The sequence below is a fragment of the Schistocerca piceifrons genome, chromosome 3 (genome assembly GCF_021461385.2).
Source record: "Schistocerca piceifrons isolate TAMUIC-IGC-003096 chromosome 3, iqSchPice1.1, whole genome shotgun sequence".
Lineage (NCBI taxonomy): Eukaryota > Metazoa > Arthropoda > Insecta > Orthoptera > Acrididae > Schistocerca > Schistocerca piceifrons.
The window spans coordinates 472,527,616-472,551,516 of record NC_060140.1 but is presented as its reverse complement, the minus strand read 5'-3'; the positions used below and the strand labels follow the sequence as shown (position 1 = coordinate 472,551,516).

Here is a 23,901-nt window from a genome sequence, read left to right as displayed (position 1 = left end):
GTGCATGCTCTGTTGCCTGTGTCTATGTGCCTCTGGTTCTGTCAGTGTGATCATGTGATGTATCTGACCCCAGGAATGTGTCAATAAAGTTTCCCCTTCCTGGGACAATGAATTCACGGTGTTCTTATTTCAATTTCCAGGAGTGTACATTGTCTGAAAGCAGTCACAACTCCAAATCTGGGAAAAATTGGTTTGCAATGGTCAGTTTTGTTGCATGAGATAATTATCCTCATTGCTTTCTTTTGTAGTAAAAGCACAGTCTTGCAGCCTGCAGAACTGCCCCACAGTAATAGTCCATAGCTGTTGTGACTGTGAAACATTGTATAGTATGCTGTTAATAGGTACTGGCGTGTTAGAACACCTTTTACTTTCCTCAAGAGGTATAGATCATGAGAGTTTGGAACATATGTAACATGTTTAGTGTGCTGTTGCCAGGTTAACTTAGTATCAATTAAAAAAACCCAAAGCCTAGCAGCTTCTATGTCACCCACTGCTTCAGTATCACTGTGACTTTATATCATTCTCTGTGTTTTGTCTTCATTAATTTTCATCTTGTTCGTGATGAACCAGGCCTTGGCCTCACTGAATATGACTTGTGCTTGTTGAGCAGCTTGAAGTATATTCTTCCCCCTTTTTCAGAACAAAGTTATGTCATCTGCAAACTGCAAGGTATGCCGATTGGAGCCTATGTTATTAAAGAAAATTAAGAACAACGGGGACTCTATCACGAATCACTGCCTTGATTCCCTAAATTGCTTCAGGCGAATGCCAGGATGGTTCCTTTGAAAGGGCATGGCCGACTTCCTCCCCCATCCTTCTCTAATTCAATGGGACCAGTGAACCTCGCTGTTTGTTCCCTTCCCCCTAAATCAACCAACCAACCATAAAATCCCTGTTGCACACGATGTTTCAACTTCACCTGATTCTTGACCTTGCAGTGATACAATCTGTCATCTGTTATTTAGGTAGGATTTGAGAGTTTGTAGAACAGCTTCCCCAATACCATATGATTTTAGCTTGCTAAGCAGGGCCTCATGTGGGGTAAAATCAAGTGCCTTACTAAGGTCACAGAGTACCAGTGCTAAAGACGCCTTGTCTTCAAAACCCGAGTTACATTTGTAACCAAGTCAAGTGCTGCTGCTGTAGTTGACTTGCCCTTCCGAATGTCATGCTATGTGTCATAAAAGGGGTATTTTCTTCAAAATAACTTAATAGCTGATCTTTCATTATGGACTCCATCACATAGAGAGAAGAGAATTGAAGCTTTCGAAATGTGGTGTTACAGAAGAATACTGACAGGCAGATCACTTACCTAATGAGGATGTAGTGAATAGAATTGGGGAGAAGAGATATTTGTGGTGCAAACTGACTAGAAGAAGCGACCGATTGCTAGTACACAGTCTGAGACATCAAGGGATCACCAATTTAGTACTGGAGGGAAGTGTGGGGGATAAGAATCGTAGAGGGAGACCAAGAAATTATTAAAGTAAGCAGATTAGAAGGATTTACGTTGCAGTAGTTATTCGGAGATGAAGAAGCTTGCAAGGATAGAGTAGCATGGAGAGCTGCATCAAATCAGTCTTTGGACTGAAGACCACAACAGTAGCAACAATAACTTAGTATAATGATACTGTGCTGCACTGCTTCTATGGAATTAAAATGAAATAACTAAACAAAGTGTTGAGCTGATTGGTGGTTGATGCATAATTATGCATTACTTGGGCTGGCCTGCACCGAGTTCTCCTACCATTCGTGTTTGTCTTTCTTGTTCGAACTCCAATATACTTCCAATCGACTGCGCATTAACATGTGGGAGCGTAAAACCGCTGGGTCTACCCCCCCCCCCCCCCCCATAATATCGCTGCCCTACCGCAGCAAGAACAACTGTATCTCTATTTATAGTAAGTGACGGGAGTTACTTGTCGTCGTAATTACCACGCCCGCTCCCAACTACCTACAAACTCATCAGCTGAGGGCAAAATTTCAAGAACGTAAGCGCAACTCGCCGCAAGTCTGTAAGGCTGGCGCGTCTGCTCACGCAAGATTACTACAATATGTGATAACTAGACTTTAAAGAGAAATAGAAATTAATCACTGGAAAGAAATCTCTTAAAATTAACTGGAGCAGACGGCCATTTGCTGAAGGTGGATGCATCTTTGTTGGTGGCCAAAATGACTTTTAAAAGAATACCACTGTCAGTTTTACGGGTCCGATATCTGTTTTTGGGCGGCGAAACGGAATCATAGTTTTTAGGCTTCCGTGTTTGCATTCAAGTTTGCAAAACGCTTCTTGATGATCGGCAATTAATCTCAGGGACGCCGTAAGAAGTTGCAAAAGAATAAATGACAGAATACCAATTATTGTTTCTCCACGCCACAATTCGTTCAGTTCGTAATGGTCGTTGGCTGTAACAATAAAGCATTAAAACAATTCAGGCATCATATATCTTTTAAGAGAACGATTAAAATTAGCACTCATGAGACATAACTGATTTACATTAATGTGATTCTAAAGCTAATACCGAGCGATGTGGCGCAGTGGTAGCACACTGGACTCGCATTCGGGAGGACGACGGTTCAATCCCGTCTCCGGCCATCCTGATTTAGGTTTTCCGTGATTTCCCTAAATCGTTTCAGGCAAATGCCGGGATGGTTCCTTTGAAAGGGCACGGCCGATTTCCTTCCCAATCCTTCCCTAACCCGAGCTTGCGCTCCGTCTCTAATGACCTCGTTGTCGACGGGACGTTAAACACTAACAACCACCCCCCACCATCTAAAGCTAATAATACGTGACATGTCACATTTGACTACACAAAAGAAAGATCAATTAATGATACAAAAGGAATGCAGCTATGGAGTGTCCTATCAGTATAAAGGCCAACAGACAAGAGAGAGAGATCCTAGCATGAAAGCTCGCTGCTCTTTCTTAAAAAAAAAAAAAAGGTTACATTTATATGAAATTACGTAGGTTTGTCCATGTAATGCTTCGGGGCCTCAAAGTGTCGTGTAACTAGTCCGCGATACTTGTTTAACGTACCATGAAGAGTGAGCGCTCCATTGTTACCGGTACCTGTATAATGTTTGGTAATACAAAGCGAATCGTTATGAACGTATTATCATCACACATTAGTGTCCCTGACAATCATTCGATTGAACCGAAGTAGTAAGGAATACTCAGAATGGAATGTTCTAAACTTATATTACTGGTAAATAACGCCAAAAACACAGGGCATCTGTAGAAAGACGGACCACAAAGGAACGAAATTAAAAGAAAACTGTGTTATCTTAGTTTAGTTTTGTACCATCCGTAATGATGCTGATTTCACATATATAGTTTTTCCCCACAAAAGAAAACAGAATTCCACTTAGCGTGCAAGAATATTTGTCTTGGGAACTATGTAGATAGTAAATAAGTGATTGTCTTGGATGATTTTTACTTACAGTGAAAGTAGACTTCCGTGATGGTTGCGAAATTATTCTGACTCCACGTTTGATGTCTGGCGTATTGGGATAGGAAATTGTAATATGACTTTTGAATGTTGGTGCGACTGTGTACCGACAGTGTTTTGCACGAAGGCATCACTGAAAACCAAAACAAACAAGTTGTCATTTGAGGTACAGCAGACGAATTTCGTATAAAAAAGTTAGCTTGATGTGATTGTTAAACAAAACAAATTCTGACTTCCATTGTTTGCAAATGACGATTTGTGTTCATATTTGCGAGCAGATTAGTGAAAGTGCTACAAGAAAAAGTCGTAGCAACGTTTTATTAGGCGGTTGTAAATGTCTTTGCGGCTACGATTTTATTTGTCTTAAGCGGCTTAAAAGCCGGTTTCAAAATTTTTCTATAGACTGCTCTTGAAAAAGGTGGAGTAGTTAGTAAGTTTTGTTAAAACTTTCATTGAAAACTTATATGAATCCTACTGATACTTGTTACTCTTTTAATAACTCGTTGCTAATTTCGTTAGTGTCAAAAAACTCCAAGCACTCTTGTTTCGGCAACTGTGGAAATTTCACAGGTTTGCTGCTGTGCTGTTCTCATTTTGGACACACATATTAGATAGTGATATAAAAACTGTTTCCAGATATTTATCATTATTCAGGAAAGATATCAAAGAGCCTATCAGCTTTAGATTTAGTAGCAAACATTTTGTACAGACTTCTAAATGAAAAAAAGTGAATTATGTATCATTAAATACAGGACTTAAATTAGTTACCTATTCTGTTTTTGTAATTTTCTTCTCTTCTTTCATAGGTGGACCGTGATGGTGTGGTAGAACAAAATAAAAAGCAGTTTGACAGAGCTCTTACTTGAAGATGGGCAAATTATTAAGCCTTCTTGCAAGAGATGACTCAAATTGTTGTTCACCACAAAAATATGATGTGTTCCTTGATTTTGAAAGTAAGTGATTATGCAGCTGTGTTGTTACCTACAATTTCCTGTATCGCTTTGAACCTTTGAGTGATGATTCAGTACAGATAACAAAGTCTAGTGTGGTGTAAACTATTATGTTCTAATGAATTTCTGATTTCTCTCATGAAGATGCACAGCCAACTGAGACGGAGCAAGAAACATTTGAAGAGGTACAAAGGGTCTTGAGAAACTCAGAATCGATTTTGGAAGACATCCAGTGTTATAAGGGAGCAGGAAAAGAAATAAGAGAGGTACAAAGCTGTTATTCAATATAGTAAGATATATAACTTCGTAATGTTTTCAATTTTGTATGTTGATCACGTTTGATTTTTGTAGGCTATTTCATCACCTACTGAAGAGTATCAGAAGAAAGCCTGGCAGGCAGTGATGCCTCTGGTTACAAAACTGAAAAGGTTTTATGAATTTTCTACAGAACTTGGTAAGAAAATATGCAAATACAACAATAATAATAACAATTTTATTATCAACATTATTTCATAATCATTATCCTCATACATGGAAGATATTTAACTAACTACAGTTATTTTGAGTGTCTTATCAATCAGTTACTATATTACTAACAGATTCTCTTACTAGAGTATCAGTTTTAATGTGGTGAAAGTTCTTAAAGTAAATTTGATTTCTGTGTGTATAATTGTTTACTCTCAAACAGGTAATTGGTTGTTTCAGAGGCTGTAGTTCCAAAGATTTTATTCCAGCTGTGTTCGGGCTCAATGACTCCTACCCAACATTTAGAAACTCAACAAGCTCTGGTCAAGCAGTTTGCTGAAATTCTTGAGTTTGTACTGAAATTTGATGAATACAAGGTATGTTGAAGCACATATATTTTTATTTGGCACATCTTCATGCATACTGTGAAACTATTATTTTAGCAAATATGTGCAGGTTATTGAAAAAAAAAGCATTTCTACAATACAATCAAATATAATGACTCATCCAGAAATATTTAATTACTTTTTTATATAATCACACATCACAGGCTGCTGCTCTAGTAGCTGACTGTGTGTGTGAGAAAGGTGGAGGGGAGGGGTGGACACAAGGTTTTTTTTAGATTAGGTGGCCCTCCATCCAGTGCAGGTAACAATAGCTGTAGAAGACCCAGAAGTATCAGTGTAAGATCCAAAGAAATGCCCCTGACAGACGAGAGTATTAAAATCTAGTACTTAACTGCTGAAGCATTCAACACAAAGTGCCAGAGTTGGAAGCACTCCAGAAAAGCAGTGAAGCTCATGTAATACTAGTTACAGAAAACTCATTAAAACCTTAAATTGATAGCAGTGGGATTTTTGGGAAAATTTAAGTATATATTGAAAGGTGTATTTGTCACAGTAGACAGGATGCTCAAATCCACCAAGAAAGAAACTGAAGCTGGGTCAACAGAAGCGTCCGATCCCACGCGTCGGCTTTGACCCGTGACGTAAGGATGTTGTCGTGTGTGACGTCATGACGGCGCGGAGTTTGGTTTGAGTGTGGCTGTCTCCAGTTCTGTTTTATCTTATTTTATTTACTTTTCTGATCTGTTCGTTCTATCTCGTGAGTTTTTTATAAATTTAAAAACACTTATTACTTATTTTAATTACCTGTTTCCTCCAATTTCTGTTTTAGTTTATTATATTTATCTTTCTGATCTGTTCGTTCTATCCCGTGAGATTTTTTTTTTTTAAAAAGACAAAAAACACTAATCAGCTACTGAAGCATCTTTATCTTCTATAGGTTGCAGGGGTTACGACCCCTGGGGAGGTGGGTGGGTATTCATGCATGGCTGTCTTCACTTACACGTTGTAGCTACGCAAGGCGTCTAAATTTGTTTATATTTAGTTTGCCCCCACCCAAAACACCCCATTTCCCGCGCTTGTCCCGTTAGTGTCATTAGGCTTCTTGTGGAAAGTGTGTGTGTTTGTTTTTGTTTCCGCCATATTTGTGACGTCATGGGTCAAAGCAGACGGGCGGGATCGGACGCTTCCGTATTTCCCTGAAGGTGCATGCAACGTTGTTTGGGCAAGACTTAGTACCAGAGGTGTGCATAAACCTGTAATTCGGTCATTCTACTGACCACCAGACTCACCTCCTGATGCAAGCAACAGCTTTAGAGAAATCCTTAGTTCTCTTGTACTTAAGGTCCTCAATCATACGGTAATCATTAGTAGAGACTTTAATAAGCCAATAATCAATTGGGAAAATTAGTTTTGTTAGCAGTGACCAGACATTCTATGAAACATTACTAAACTATTACACTGAAAAGTACATAGAACAGTTAGTACAGAACCCTATTCATGATGGAAATATATTAAACCTAATAGCAACAAATAGATGCAACCCCCTTGAAACATCCATATTGCAAGTGTTATCAGTGACCATGATGTGGCTGTGGCGACAGTGATTACCAAAGTACAGAAAGCAACTGAAACAGGTAGGAGAATATATATGTTCAGTAAACTAGACAAAAAAGCAGTAGTGTCATATCTCCATGAGGAGAACTTGGAAGTTTCTGCACAGGACAAGAGCATGTAGAGGAGCCATGGCTGAAGTTTGGAAGAAGAGTAGACCATACACCAGATATGTACCCAGTAGAACAGTTCATAATGGCAGGGAGCTTCCATGGTATACAGTTACTATAAAGAAACATAGCTGCTTCATAACAGGTTTAAAACAAAGTGTAATGTTATAGATAGAGACAAATGTTGAATGAATCTTGTTTGGATCCCAAGAGAGCAATGTGTGGAGCCCTCAATGTCTAACATAGCAGAATTTTGTCAAATTATCTTTCATGAATACTGTTAGTGGCATAAAAATTAGCATCCAGACACTCATGGTTGTGACAGGAACAGAAATTGATGAGAATATCGAAGCAAAAGCGGAAATGCTTAACTCCTTTTTCAAGTGTTCCTTTACAAAGAATAGCCATGGAGAGTAGCCCCAATTCAACCCTTGTACCACTGAACAGATGAGTGAAATAAGAGTTAGTGATGTTTAGAAACTGCTGAAATCATTCAAATTGAACAAAGCTGCAGCACCCAATGGACTATTTATCAGATTCTATACTGAATTTGTGTCTGAGTTAGGGAATCTTTTAACAATAATCTGATGTAGATCCTTCAGACAGAAAACCGTGCCCAATTCTTTGAAGAAAACAAAGGCCTTACATGTGTACAAGAAGAGGTAGAAGTTATCCACAAAATTACTGTGCAGTATCTTCAACATCCATTTCTTGTAGAATCCTAGAACTTATTCTGAGCTCAAGCCACTGTTGAGATATCTCAAATTGTATGACCACTTCCATGCCAAACAATGTGGATCCTGAAAACATCAGTGATGTGAAACCTAACTTGTACTTTTCTCACATGACATACTGAAAGCTTTGAATTGAGGCAGGCAGGTAGATGCAGTATTTCTTGATTTCCAAAAAGCATTTGACTGAGTACCACCTCTATGCTTACTATCAAAAGTATGATCATGTGGAGTATCAAGTGAAATTTGTGAATGGGTTGAAACTTTTTTGATAGAAGGACACAGCAAGTTATCTTGGTTGGAGAGTTGTTGACAGATGTTGAGATAATGATGTGGGGAAGTGGGTTAGTACCGTTGCTGTTTGTATTGTATATTAATGACCTTGTGGTCAGTATTAATAGTAACCTCAGACTTTTTCCAGGTGATGCAGTTATCTGTAATGAAGTACTGTCTGAAATAAGGTACATAAATAGTCAGTCAGATATTGATAAGATTTCAAAATGGTGCAAAGATTGGCAGCTTGCTTTAGATGTTCAGAAGTGTAAAATTGTGCATTTCACAAAATAAAAAAAAAATAGTATACTATGATAATATCATCAATGAGTCGCATTTGGAATCAGTCAGCTACATAAATATCTGGATGTAATACATGTTGGGATATGAAATGGAATCATCACATAGGCTCAGTCATGGGTAAAGCAGGTGATAGACCTCTGTTTCTTGGTAGAATAGTAGGGAAATGCAATCAGTCTACGAAGGACACTGCTGACAGATCACTCGTGTAACCCATCCTAGAATACTGCTCAAGTGCGTGGGACCCATACCAAGTAGGGCTAGCAGGGGATACTGACATATACAGAAAAGGGCAGCATGAATAGTCACAGGTTTGTTTGATCTGTGGGAGAGGATCACAGAGATGCTGAAGAAACTGAACTGGTAGACTCTTAAAGATAGACGTAAACTATCCTGAGAAAGTCTACTAACAAAGTTTCAGTGCTGATTTTTGATGATGATTGAAGGAATATACTGCAACCCGCTATGTATTGCTCTCATAGGGATAGAGGACAGAATATTAGATTAATTACAGCACACACAGAGACATTTGAACACTCATTCTTCCTACACTCTATACTTGAATGGAATGGAGAAAAACCCTAATAACTGGTACAGTGAGATGTACACTCTGCCATGCAATTCACACTGCTTTGCGGGGTACAGATGTAGAATTGTGAATTCTTGTAAATTGTGATTTATTAATCTCATAATATACATAATCTAAATCATTTTGTTCAGGTACAGGAGAGACATCAAAGTTGTGGTTAAATTTTACCATAAGCATAGAACAGCTGATGTTAATAGCAGCATCCTGATAATAATAGTTTTGTTGCACCTTGTGTCCCAGGTATGTTATGACAAATTTTGAGGGGTTGTAGAGGGTGTCCTGAGGAACAAATGAGGCTTAGAACCCATGTCTGGAAACATCGTCCAACAATGCTACAGTGTGTTGAAGTTACATGTGCTGGTGCCTGCGCCTGCCACTAGACCACCCCTTTAGCAGCAAAAATCACTTTGTAGACTGACAGTCAGTTGGCAGAATGTCTCACAAAGTTGTTTGTTATTCAGTGATCATGACTGATTGCCACAACCGCCTCTGGAGAAGATGGAGCTAGCCACTCCACAGACGGGCCTTGTCTCCTTCAAAAACAATGCTCTGTTGTCTCGATAGGTGGTTGTTTTGGACACTTGTTTCCATCAACAGTTTATGTTTTTCCTGGACCCCTTTAAAAAAAATGTTTTCCAATATACAAGAGAAAAATAAATTGCAGATGGAAATCCATGTCTGAAACCATTATCCACCAAGGCAACAGAGCATCGCATTTATAGGAGACTGAGCCTGCGTATGTAGCAGCTAGCTCCATCTCCTCCACTGATGATCATGGCAATTAGTCACAATCACTGAATAACAAACATTATTGCAAGACATTCCACCTATGGTCCATCAGCATACAAAGTCATATTTGTAAGTGATGGCCTAGTGGCAGGTACCAGAATCTATAACTTCGACACTCTATAGTGTTGTTGGATGACATTTCCAGACACAGGTTCCCATCCTCATTTTATTCCCCAAGACATATTATACAACCCTTAAAGTTTGTCGCAACATTTCTGGGACGCCCCATATAAATATATACACAATAAAAAAACTGACATTAAATAACCCCTTGCTCAAATTATCATTTTATTATATGAATTCTTCCACCAAATAGTAGCATTTATCCCACAAAATCTGTTATAGCACAATTTTTAGAATCACTGGCTTAATATTAAATATATTTTGCCCATTAATTTGTTATTTATTGTCATACCCACATACTGTATAGTCTGTGTTTGATTTCTATTGCTGTGTGAGTAGCGTCAATTCATATATGTTTGCCCATTATTCAGAGTATTGCATCTATCAGTGAACATTTTACTAAGAATTTTGGATCCTAACCTATTTAAACAATATAGATTGTTAATTGCTATATATTTTAATATTTTACTGTTTGCTTTAGTCACTTCTGTCTAATTTTGTGTAAATGAAATTACTGATTTATTTATATGTTCTCAAACAATAGATGAAAACACCAGCTATACAGAATGACTTCAGTTACTATCGTCGCACCATAACACGGCAGCGAATGTCAAGCAGTGATGGTTATGAGCACCCTGATACAAGAGAAGTGACAAATGAGCTGGCCAATCACATGTCATTATTTTATGCTCATGCTACTCCCATGCTGAAGGTTCTGAGTGAAGCAACTACAAGATTTGTTGCAGAGGTGAGCTAGTAGTTGAAACATAATCACAGAGCTATGCGGGGTAGCCGAGCGGTCTAGGGCATTTTGTCACGGTCCGCGTGGCTTCCCTCGTCGGAGGTTCGAGTCCTCCCTAGGGCATGGGTGTGTGTGTTGTCCTTAGTGTAAGTTAATTTAAGTTAGATTATGTAGTGTGTAAGCCTAGGAACCGATGACCTCAGCACATTTGTCCCATAGGAACTTACCACAAATTTCCTATTTTCCATAATCACAGAGTGGTGTGTGTGTGATGCTTATGCTACTCCCATTCTGAAGGTTCTGAGTGGAGCAGCTACAAGATTTGTTGCTGAGGTGAGCTAGTAGTTGAAACTTAATTACAGAGTGGTATGTTTTTCATTCTTTACACAGCTAACCAAGAATTTTATAGGTGAATTAGCTGTTCAGTTACATTACTTGTACGTTGGACATTACTGTAGTGAATGTCTACCTGCACTTAGAAATACGGTTACGTTATAATGTTAACAATATTCTGAAAAGGATAGATTGCTACTCATCTTAAAGAGGAGACATTGAGTAGCTGACAGACATAACAAAAAGACTGTGTGAACGTAGGCTTCCGCGGCCGTTAACACAGCCAGTAAAATTCTTCTGGGTTTGTAACTGCATTGTCAACTATAAAAGTTCGACGTTTCAGCAACTATTGCAAGACGCCTCTCTCAGGATGTCATGCCAACTGCTGAATGGGCTCTAGTTTAATGTTTTATATACTACGTAGGAGTGCTGCCATTGGACATGAGGGTGACGAGGAAGGGTATTAGGTGTTCTTTTATTGGTCATTGCATTCCATTTTGTCATTGGCAGAAATAGGGATTTCCATTGGAGTTTCCGTTATTGCTTGCCATTGGTGGGAATCAGCAAATAGGAAATTGAGCAGTGACTGCAGTATAGCACTGTTTACTAACTGCCTAATATCGGCTAGGGCATGTCAGCACTCAGTGTACCCTCCACCGCTGTGGCCTACCACATGCCTGTTGCTTTGCGAGACCTGTCTTTCCACAAAGCTGCCACTGCTGGCAGCCAAGATGCTAGGAGTTGGTACCCATCTTCTCTATTCACGTTGTCGGATCACTTGACTATTTCTATAGCCTCTCTGATCTTCCTCCTCTAGGTAAATAGCTATTTCGGCAGTACACGGGCCTCTCAAAATTGAATGTTCATCCTGCACTGTTCCTGTTGTTCTGCCACCAGTGATTTGTTGTATTGTTTGAGACAGATATATCTCTAGTGTTCAGATAACCTTGTGCTATTTGGGTGCCCAGTCTTGCCTACATACACCATTCGACAATCGCACCCAATTTCATAAACTAGAGTGACATGAAACTTTTCAATTGTATCTTTCATCAAGCCCAGAATATCTTTTATTTTGTTGTTGCTATGAAAAATCGGCTTAATACCTGCCCGACAGAATCTGGCCCAGACTTTCAGTGGTCCCTTGTATGTATGGTAGCAAGGTGGTCTTCCATGCTTTGTTCTACATTTCCCTATTTTTCTTCTTTGGCACCATAGTTTCATGTATCATCCTCATGCCATACCCATTAGTGCCAAAAATGAATCTGTGGTTCTGTAGTTCAGGTTTGAGATTGTGTTCATCGCTGATCCTGTGGGCCCTCTTTGTTAAAGTTTGCGGGGCCAATTTCTTTGGTGGACTTTCTGTAAACTCTGTGTCCAAGCTTCCCATCAGGCTACAGCTTCTAGGCTGCCAGCTGTGGCAGCTTTGTGGAAGGACAGCTCTCGCAAAGCAACAGGCACATGGTAGGTCACAGCAATAGAGGGTACACAGAGTGCTGGCATGTCCTAGCTGATACTAGGCAGTTAGTAAACAGTGTTAATCCGCAGTCGCCGCTCAATTTCCTATTTGCCGATTCCCACCAATGGCAAGCAATAAAGGAAACTCCAATGGAAAATTCCTATTTCCAGAAATGACAAAACCCAATGCAATGACCAATAAAAGAACAGCTAATACCCTTCCTCCTCACCATCATGTTCAGTGACAGCACTCCTTCATAGTATATAAGCAATTAAACTAGCACTCGTTCAGCAGTTTGCAATATATCCTGAGGGAGGCATCTTGCAATAGTCGCTGAGATGTTGGAATTTTATAGTTGACAATGTAGTCACAAACCCAAAAGAATTTTATTGAACAGCCAGAAGTGACCATAAAGGTAAATATGCTGTACAAACAGTAGACACATTCATCAGTTTAAATGTAATACTAATATATTCATTTGTTGTCCTCTATAGCTGATATTTAGTTTGTTAGAATAAAAGCGACAGTTAAATAGACATACATTATGTCACCAAATACTGTTGGTATAATGATAAACGTATAACAACAAAAAAAATGTGTCACACTGTGAAGATTCCACTTACTATCAGGCATATGTCATACAGAATTAATTGACTGAGTAACCTTATGCATATTTATATTAAGTGAATTCTCCGTAACAGTTAGTTTTGTATTCTCTATGTCTTATTATAACTGTATCAATCTCAAAATGTGTCACATTTTAATATTATTACAGTCTTATGTTCTCATAAGCAAAGTGAATGTGGACACAATTATTCAATTGATATAACCCGGTCACAGATCTTATATTGAGCGAGTGTACCCATCAGTCCTAGTGATGTGTTGGAACAACAATTCTGTCATTGAAGTTGGCCAGATATCACTCAGTGCAGAAGGGGTCAAAGGTCTATAACAAGAGCAGAGCCAACCAGGACATTTTCCTCCTACAATACAAAGATCAGCAGTGTACCTATTAGGATAGCCAGCGAAATTGAAACTGTTCAGTATTCTTCAAAGATTATTCAGGGTCTAGTTGGTTTATTAAAGGTTACTGCAGATTTCCACTTACAGAAATGTCATACATTTTTTTCTATTTTGAAATGACTGCTATAGTGACAGACTAATCTGTGATATTGCATGAGATCTAGGATAGTCATTTACTGCACAAGTTTGTTGATTATATCTGTTACTCTATTGCTAAATGTGTGCTTCTGGTCACAAGATTCTCATAACTGTGATCATAACTGTGCATATAGAGTATATTAGTTAAGCAACCATTGTGGTGGTGTTTTCCTTTCTGTCATTAGATTTTACATTTTCATGATACTTATCCCACTGCATATGACCTTATGACTAAGCAGTGCATTGAGATTTCTGTGTCACAGTTATAAAGCTTTGTCCATCTTATCCTGCAGTTCCTAAATTTATCAATTGCTTCTTTGTCAAAATTTATCTAATGATTGCCACAGTAATGTTAAAATTATGCTCAGTTCCCATCTAAAATATTATAATATTTTTCTACATCAACAGATTGTTTGTTCCTTTGTTTCCTTGTCATCTACATTTCACATCCACTTATGGAGAGCTTTTTAGTGTTACCACATAATCATCAGCCATTTAACACATATTGCTGGATTAAGACCTCTTCAGAGGCTGGTCAGACACCATGCTCTTCAGCCATACACATCCATCATGCACTAATGTGTTCTGTTTTTATGTACCCACCTTCTGTGATCATTATCATCATTATCAGACAATAAAGACTTCCTCTAAGCTTTTATATTGATGACAGTCTTTGGCTATACACACTCTTGTTGCTTCTTCATGTTTTCTAAAATAATCTACATGTCATCCATGAGCAAAGAATTTTCTTGGTCCATCTGCCATCCATCACTTTGCTGCACAACTGATATACCATCATTTCATTTTCATTGCAGTCATAGTTATATTTCTCCTCTATTGCGTTCTCTGATCCATTTGTTTGTTTGCCTGTCGCTCTAGTAATTTCAAACATATGTTTTGCCTCAGCTTCTGAAATATAGTTGAATTAAAAAGCAGTGTGTCAGTGCCAGAAGTCAAGCTGATAATAAGCACTAATAACTGTAAATATTTCTTTTTAGGCTTATTGGAAAATTAATTTCGAAAAGCCTATTCAGCTTACATGAACTAGCGGCGCTATTTTACTCCTTTGTTTATTTCTTTTGCTGTCCATCCTGTCCTTGTCTTCACCTATCTTAAGTACAAAATATCAGGAAGTTGCTCTGCGACTTCATCATTGTTGTGTACTATTTTCTTTTTGATGTGTTGATTTTACATTGTTTAATTTTTATCATAGACAACTTTCAAGCCTACTTTCAAATTTGCTCTATTAAGTTTTTCATGTTTGTTGAACTCTATTAGGAATGAAAGCAGGAATTATACTGTTGTTGTCTCTAAATGAAAGTTGCTGAAATATGACCCATGAGCACAAATTCACACTTTAATAATCTGAAAACTTCCTGTAGTACTTTTGAGAATAGTTTAGGTGATATGGAATCTTTGTGCTTTACTACACTTTCAATACTGAATTTCTCAATTTGATTTTTCTATTATTTTTTGTCTTTTGATGTTTACATAAGTGCTTTTGTTAAATAATTGCCAGCTTTGTTTGTATTTATAATGTTCATTTTCTAATATATTGATGTGTTGCTTAATTTAATGTGGTATCTCTTTCTATTCTCAATAAAAGTCCATATTCATTTAAAATTTGAAAATTGTTTAGAACCGTAACATCCTCTGCAGTTTCTTCAGTGTTTGCTAAAATATCGTTCCATTTGATCCTTGTTAAATCCATTTTTATGTATTTCCTTCTGCCAAAATGTTTGAAGGACAAGAATGTTGTTCTTCCCAGCAAATTGTACAAACATATGAAATCATTTCGGTTCCATACTTGAAGCTCTCCACAGAAGTAAATCAGGATTATATCATTACAAAATTATTTTTACCCTTAAATAACTTCTTGAATAAAAAATCTACTCACCAAGTGGCAGCAGGGGAATAGAAGCACAAAAGGAATTAACTTTTACCAGCTTTTGGAGCCAATGGCTCCTTCTTTTGGTTGAAGAGTTGAAGGGGAAGGAGGAGTGGTGAAGGAAAAGGACCGGAGAGGTTTAGGGAAAGGGATACAGTTCAGAAAAGTCACTCAGAACCCCAGGTCTGGGAATACTTACCGGACGGGAAGAGAAGGAAAGACTGATTTTTGGGGACTATGCCAGACGAGATTTGAAAACCTGAGTGCATTCGAGGCAAACGTGTTTTTTGGATGCAGACTCATTACAGCAATACACCACCACTCTCAATTCAGCCTTCACTGGATGTAATTATCCCAACAGCCTAGTTCAAAAGCAGATTTCCTGGGTCATATTCTCCAATCCTGGCACTGTTGATCCCTCCATAAAACAACTTTGGAGAACACCATTTGTCACCCAGTATTATCCTGGTCTTGAATGTATCAATCAGCTACTTCGACAAGGCCATCGCTTCCTAAAATTATGCCCTGAAATGAGGTCCATTCTGTCTTATAGTTTGCCCACCCCACCTAAAGCAGCTTTTCGCTGCCCTCCCAATCTCCGCAGTATCCTTGCCAGACCCTGTGCTCCTTCTGCACCCATGGCTCCTACCCCTGTGACTGTCCCCACTGCAAGACTTGCCCTATGCACCCTCGTACCACCACTTATTCCAACCCTGAAACTGGCAAAACATATACTATCAAAGCAAGAGCCACCTGTGAAATGACACGTCATATACCAGCTGTTACGTAAACACTGTTCGGCCTTTTACATTGGCATGCCTACCACCCAGTTATCAGTCAGGATGAATGGGCATAGGCAGAGAGTGTATACAGACAACATACAATATCCTGTTGCAGAACATGCCGTACAACATGACAGTCGTGACCTCGGTGCCTGTTTCACCAAACATCTGGATTCTTCCCCCAGACACAAATTACTCAGAACTCCGCAGGTGTGAACTAGCACTACAACACGTCCTTGGTTCTCACCACCCACCTGGCCTTAATTTACATTAATTCATTCCGTCTCAGCATTTATTCACAGTAACTACTCCTTCCTTCACTCCATTTTAGTTTTCTACAGCTTTCATTTTCTGACTTGTCTATTTTTCTGTCCCCCTCCCACCTCTGTTACATACAATGCACTTAGCTTTTCACTCTTATTAACTTGTGCATGATGTTTTAGTAGTAATCTCTGTCGTGCAGATTACCATGTCTTCCACTTTAAGCTCTCAGGTTTTCAAATCTCGTCTGGCGCAGTCCCCAACAATCACTTTCCTTCTCATCCCATCTGGTAAGTCTCCCCAAACCGGGGTTCTCAGTGACTTTTCTGAACTGCATCCCTTTCCCTAAACCTCTCCAGTACTTTTCCTTCACCCCTTTTCCTTCCCCTTCAACTCTTCTACCAGAAGAAGGAGCCATTGGCTCTGAAAGCTTGTAAAAGTTAAATTCTTTTGTGTGTGTATTCCCCTGCTGCCGCTTGGTGAGTAGGTTTTTTTTTATCTATCCATTTACATTATATTATCAATAATTGAATATTTTTGTTGTTGTATTCTTGAATAAAAGTATCTTTCACTTACACTAATACTAATTATTTATATTATTATTATTACTGTATTTTGTTAATTTATATTGTAATAACTTTGTATGGCTCTTCTCTCCTACAGTTTATTTCTTAGTTTTACTATCCTCTTCTTAGTTTATATTTCAAATAATACTTATTCCCGTCATTTTAAATAATTTGGTATTCCTTTTGTTTCCTCTTGCTAAGCAGTTAGTACTGTTGAGAAATTCCCAGAGTTTCCTTTCCTTTAATTAGTTAAATAGATGAATTGTATGTTTTGATATGTGATACTGTTCTAGGTATTCTACCTTCATTTGTATACAAAAATCTTGGGTGCTGTGGATTGTCACTATGTATTGGTTTAAATATTGAATTATTTTTTTCCGATCTATCAGCTTTTGAATTAAAATAGTACAGTTGTCTGGCTGTACTGGTGTGTGTATATCCTGCCAGACTTAAACTTTTTGTGATTGTTTCTGAAACTTATGTCTACCAATCTGTTATTACAGTGTACTCCTGGTAATTGACGTGCAGATTATCTGGTTTGCGGAGTATTCATACATCTAAAAACAAATAAATAAAATATGTGGCATATTTTTCTCTAGCAAACAGCAGTAAACAACCCTCCATGTGGCAGTAAGTGCCATTTCCTTTGTTAAAAGAACTGCCACATGACAACAGAGTTCAGTTTCCATTGTTATTGGCCAGCTTGTTACATATAAATCTAAACCAAACTCAGTTTTCTGATGTTAATTGGCACTTGAAAGATTTGTAATAGATATGACAGAGAAAAAAAAGAAATGTGTTTATATTAAAACAGAAATTAGAATTAAGTGAAAGATCTGAGAAGGGATAAACTGCTACAAAACTAAGTGCTGATTGTGGTTTTGGAATGCAGACTGTTTGGGACACTAAAAAGAATAAGCAGAAAATACAAGATCTTCTTGGGAAATGCAATTATTGTTCTGGACCCTGTGCACAAAAAAGCATGAAGAGATGTACATTTGATGAATTAGATGCTGTTCCTTGGCAGTGGTTTAGCCAAAAACGAGCAGAAGGTGTCATTGTTTCAGGTTCTATGTGTGCCGAAAAACCTAATTTTTTTTTTCATGAAGCTCTAGGGTTAGAAGGAGAATTTAATGCCTCATCTGGATGGCCAACCAGATTCAAAAGATGTCATGGTATTGCAAACTTACTATGCAAGGAGATTGGCTTACTTCAAATGTTGTAGGAGCTGATTCCTTCCAGAAAGAGTTCCAGAAATTTGTGGAAGTAGAGAATTTCACACTAGACCAAATTTATAATGCAGTTGAAAGTGACCTCTATTTTAAAATTTCTACCGACTAGGACCCTTGCTTTTAAGAGGAAGGTTCTTGCTCCTTGCTGTAAGTCTCCTAAAGAATACATTATGGTTTTGTGCACTGCTAATGCTTCTGGGCACCACAAAGTGAAAAAAAAGAAAGAAAGAAAGTAATAGCCTGCCTGAGCTTTCAGTGATACCACAACTAAGGATCTTCCTGTGCATTGTTACAAGCAAAAAGTAGCATGGATGGATAGTGAAAGTTTCAAAATCTGGTTCCACAGACATTTTGTGCCACAAGCTCAGCAATTTCTGGAAGAGAAAAGATTGCCACAGAAGGCTGTTCTGTTGTTTCACACTGCCCCTTCACATCCCAGTGAGAGGATTCTTGTATCTTGATGATAGTCTCATCATAACTAAGTTTTTACCTCCTCGTATTACTCCCATTATACAAGCAACAGGCTAATGCATAATTGCATTGCATAACATTACCAGGCTGGTCTACTGAGTAATGCTAGTTGATGTGGATGATTTGGTGGGGTTTTGGAGAAGTTGGCAATTCTAGTTGCCATACATGGTGTTTCTGATTTCTGGCAGGAAGTCAAACCATGTACACCAGTTTGATCATGCTGGAAAATTCTTCCAGATAGAAAGTGATTTTCAAGGTCACAGTGATGAAGAAATAACAACTGCACTAATAATGAACCTAGCAATGGGTTTAAATGGTTTTGAAGATGTTGGCGAAGAAAACTTGAATGAGTGACTGAAGTTTAATGCATTTCAATCTGGCTTCCAGTACATGTTTGACATCGAAATTGTTACTAGTGCTTCACAACAAAGCAAAACAGAGAACAGTGAATGTGAAACTGGAGCTGAAGACAGTGACATTGTCAGTCATTGTACCACATTACAGTGTGTTGATACTCTTCTAGATTATATGGACCAGAGGGGGTTTCATTACAATGACCTTTCTGCTGCAAGAAAAATTCAAAATGCCGTGCAAAAAAGTCAATTCCTCTCCGAAGCAGATCAACATCACAGGGTATTTTAAGAATTAAATAGGCCTACAATACTTTTGCACAAAACTTGAGTAAAGTTTTGGAAAAAAGAGTACATGTCCGAAATACCTTGATTATTCGTGTTTTTCAGTTATTTGTACATCTTCTCCCTCATGTTATTGCAAATAATCTGGAGTATATTGTATTTAACAAATGATATACATCATGTTCAGTCAAGGCAAAGCCCTACTATGTATCAAAAAGGTACTGGTTTTTTTGTTCCAGAATCAGGACATCCCTATTGAAAATACAACAGAAACTCTAGGTACTATGGCAAAAGTTTGTTTGCGGATGCTGGAAAATCCGTAAGTATACAGTCGTATGCTGTATCTGAATACGTGTTTGTCAAACAAAGTGTGAAAGTACTCTACATTGACATTATTTTCTTTCTTTTTTTTTTCTTGTGCAGGAATTTGATAGCCCAGTTCCAAAGAGAAGAAACACAGCTTTTCGTTCTACGAGTAATGGTTGGACTTGTCATTTTGTATGATCATGTACATCCACAAGGAGCATTTGTGAAGGCTTCTAATGTTGATGTAAGTGTATTCTGAATTGTTTATACAGCATCGTGAGACTGTTCTTGGTGCTTTGGACAAACAATATTATTGAAATATTTCCTTCTTTCATGTGTTTTTTGACATGTAAGAATGCTATGTTATTATACATTTACAAAATTTGCAGGTAAAGGGTTGTGTGAAGCTCCTTAAAGATCAGCCTGCTGCTCGATCAGAAGGTCTCTTAAATGCATTAAGGTTTGTATTTATGTATAAACATTTAAAAATACTGTTTGACAAACACACAGTTTGTAGTCCATAGTCTATTTTAAGTATGATGGTCTGTTTTGCTCATTAATAAAATGTGCTTATTTGAAGTGAATGTTTACTGTGGAAAAAAAGCAGCAGGCAGTGTCATGTGCTCATTTTTATACGTATACAGAGCATATATCTTTTCTGCAATCTTCCACACCCACAATTATGTTGAATTTGTGTGATCATCTTGATATAAAAACGTTACACTGGACAAAAAGCATGCATCACTTGGCTTCATTGGGCATGGCTCTATTGAAGGGGGTTTGCCCATGCTTTCCTCTGACCTTTAAACAAGCAGTGGGGGACCTGCAGTTTAATATGGAATACAGATCCCTCCAGGGAAACTGAAAAATTGGCCTAGATCTGTTTACAAGGGTTCAGACCTTCTGCTGTAACTTTGTATGGCAATGTTAATTATATCTCTGAACATAACAGAACTTCACTAGCGCCATCAGATGACACATTCAAGCCTTCTACTCTGTGATTTCACAACTGTAGATGCTAGCCATAAAAAAGTGTATTGAAAAGTAATGCCTCGTTTCTCATAAAAAGTTTAATACGACATAGGTATTATAGCAGGATTACTATGAACTGTCCTCTGCACAACACTACTGCTCAACGTAGTCACTGTGCATTTTTCACACATTTGCACCATCATTGAACACAGGCACCAAAACTGGTTTGGTAAAATTCAGGGTTTTTGTTCATGACCCACAAAAAAAAAAAAAAATGGTTTTACTTTTGATCATGAACTCTAATGCTTCTGTCTCCTCAAATCACTTCATTAACATGTACTTTTCAGAATAAAAGTCAGTCTTCAGTTGCAATTATATATAATCTTGTTTTCGGTTGGCATATGTGACAGATGATGTCACCAGCCACTATGCAGTTTATTTGCATTGTCCATTTCTCCATTACCTAACTTCTTCGCCGAAGGCCACACATTGCTCATATCCATTAAAGTGTCCCCCTAAACTTTATTCATGGATGAGGTTAAAACAACTTTAAAACCATGGGTAAAGAAGCAAAAGCCTGAATTTTTCCCAACTGGTTTTGATGCCTGGGTTCATCTGTGGTGCAGATATGTACAAACCTGTGGTGACTGTCTTGAATGGTAGTGTTCCATAGAGGACAGTTCAGCCTATGGTCTGTATTAATTCTCCTGTTATATGTTCCTTATTAAATTTTTTATGACACAAGAGGCATTATTTTTTTGATCCATCCTTGTACATATTATGCATTGCACATTTGCCCACTGCTGACAGATCCATCTTAGTTGGCACTGAAATGCCTTTTCATTCATTGGAGGCAATTGTACAGAAGCAGAAAAAGCACTTTTGTTACACATTGCTGAAGACAGGATAAATATATGTGTTTCAGTAATCAGATTTGTTTTTTTACCATTAATTAAAAAGCATAACTGTTCTTCCAGGTACACTACTAAGCATCTGAATGAGGAGGCAACACCAAAGAATATAAAAAATCTTCTTGCAGCATGAGGAACACTGCTATTTAGTGATAATATTGTTATCATTGCACAGTTATAGGTGTTCTGCTCAATGTGTACTCTGACACTAACTTGAGCAGGATGAAAAAAACAGCAGATGTTTTGTGTGACGTATGTGCATATGAATAAATCAATGGATTATATAGAGAAGATTCATATTCGTGTAAACATTCAAACAGCAAATGTTATCACCAGTGTGTGCATTACAGTACATGTGAAATTGTGTATATTGTGTCTCTTGAAAGTCTGCATTGAAAAGGACTGGTTGCTTAGTGTCTGTTGAAGTTCTTGCCAGATAAACACCCTTAAAATTAGATTGGTTATGCATCTTAAAAATACAGTGGGCAAGAAGCAAGCAAATTATTTGAATGTGTGACTGCCTGTGGACAGTTTGTGAAATTATGGTCCATATTATATAAGTTGCTGTTTCATGAGAAACAAACTATGGAGTTCCATGGACATAATTCACTTTAAAAAAGTCCAATTCCATCATGATTAATGTGGTTACAAGTTGTTCCAGTAAAGCTTTAAAATTTTGCCTGCAATAGAGTAAACTCTATTAAAATTCTTTATGTTTATGTGACGGTAAACTCCTTGAAGAAAAGTATCAGAGCAATTTATTATATTAAGTATTACTTTGAAGTTTATGTGAACAAATGTCAGAATTTATTTATGTAACCATATTAGGCTGCCTGTACATTTCAATCAACTGATTATTTAATAAACCAGTTGAAATTTTATTAAAAAAACTTGCATGTCCCTCACTTGCATAGTGACATGCAGGATAAATATCCTTCATTCTCTTCCGTAGTGTTCTTATAATGAAAGAACCTTCCAAGTGATGGTTTTCTTTATCACTCTTCGAAAATATTCAAGCTTCCATTATGATAACTGTGATGCATATTGTTTGGTGTCACTGCCACTGTTTGAAAGAGTCTCTTTTGCTATTGTGTGTTCATTGAAATATATTAAGTGTTTTAATTTATTAACAAAATGTCAAAATGTATAGGTCACAGCAGTTGATACAAGAATAGAAGTAGATTTTGACTGATGCTGCATTGGCATGGGCAAGAGAGAGAGAGAGTGTGTGTGTGTGTGTGTGTGTGTGTGTGTGTGTGTGTGTGTGTGTGTCAGATTTTTTAAAACAGTTTTCACGGTGTAGTTACTCAACTGCAAAATGCGAGCATGATATGTGCAACAGGAAAAAGGCACAATTTAATGCGTATGCTCAAGAGATCATTCCACACATTTTTTAAATAATTTTGTGAATATGCTTTGAAGTTATTACATTTTCAGCCGTGCCTGTTGTAAAGCAATGTATTTAAGAAAGAAATTAAAATTATTCTGTCAGAACTGAAATTGCACTTGAAGTTGGATTGATGCATGCATGCGTGCACGTGTGTGTGTGTGTGTGTGTGTGTGTGTGTTGCTGCAATTTTTTTGGTGGGATGGGGAGGGTTTTTGGCGAGATGGGAAAGGGGGGGGGGGTAGGTAGGAAGTTATACAGTTCTCTAAATAAGAGCTAAAAGGCTGTTTATTATGAGGCCAAGCATTGATAAATCTTGTTTCATACTACTTTGAAAAGGACTGATTATATACCATAGAAAACACAACTTTAATTTGAAAACTAAATGCACATGTGAATTCAATTTGCAGTTTTGTCTTCCTGTTCTGCTTAGTGTTTTCCATACATCGTGTACCTTTGGTGTGTTGTATTTAGATATTTCCACCCATAAAAAAGATGTAGTGAGGACAGTTTCAATTATATATGTAACATCTTAGGACACTATCTTACAGCTATTTTCTGTCTTTCAGTGACAACTGTTATTTACTTCTTACCATTTTTCTTGAAATATTTCTTTTCCTGCATACCCCTAAAAACACTCCAACCAAGCAATATCCATTTTCAAAATATGAATTTCAAATCCTTGTTGGTGAGGTACTGCTATCAGGAACAACTGTTTATTGCTGCTCTCTGGCTGGCTTCTGTAATGTCTTACCACTGCTGTTTGATTCTAATTGTAGAATTAATTACAGTGCACAAAATATGAAAGTACAAGACACAACAGTGTCATACAGAAGTTCCTGATTTATACTGCTACTAGGCACCAGAGAATAGTACTGCAGCACTCTGCAGTTATCAATATAATATATTCTTCCCATAAATTTGCAGAACTTCATTTTGTGCAAAGGTGCTGTGATGAAGTGTCTAGATTGTATCATTAAGTGTAAATTTTTTAATACAAGAAAAATATGTAGAACAGAGGGAACATTTTACTGAAATATTGTTTGCAGATATATAATGGT

At 37.7% G+C, this 23,901-nt stretch overlaps 1 protein-coding gene across 3 annotated transcripts in view; it reads left to right on the top strand.

The window, feature by feature from the left end:
• The window catches only part of LOC124788191 (CYFIP-related Rac1 interactor B), a 402,319-nt gene extending 379,304 nt beyond the window's left edge, over positions 1 to 23,015 (top strand). Inside the window, exons 1-10 of one of the 3 annotated variants that reach the window (XM_047255359.1) lie at positions 3,595 to 3,615; positions 4,256 to 4,402; positions 4,544 to 4,665; positions 4,751 to 4,853; positions 5,105 to 5,241; positions 10,282 to 10,485; positions 19,504 to 19,583; positions 19,688 to 19,814; positions 19,960 to 20,030; positions 21,520 to 23,015. In XM_047255359.1, the coding sequence (XP_047111315.1) occupies positions 4,318 to 4,402; positions 4,544 to 4,665; positions 4,751 to 4,853; positions 5,105 to 5,241; positions 10,282 to 10,485; positions 19,504 to 19,583; positions 19,688 to 19,814; positions 19,960 to 20,030; positions 21,520 to 21,586 (996 nt within the window). In that variant the 5' untranslated portion in view covers positions 3,595 to 3,615; positions 4,256 to 4,317 and the 3' untranslated portion in view covers positions 21,587 to 23,015. The other 2 variants (XM_047255358.1, XM_047255357.1) reach the window with 2 other exon arrangements.
• Positions 23,016 to 23,901: the final 886 nt, after the last annotated feature.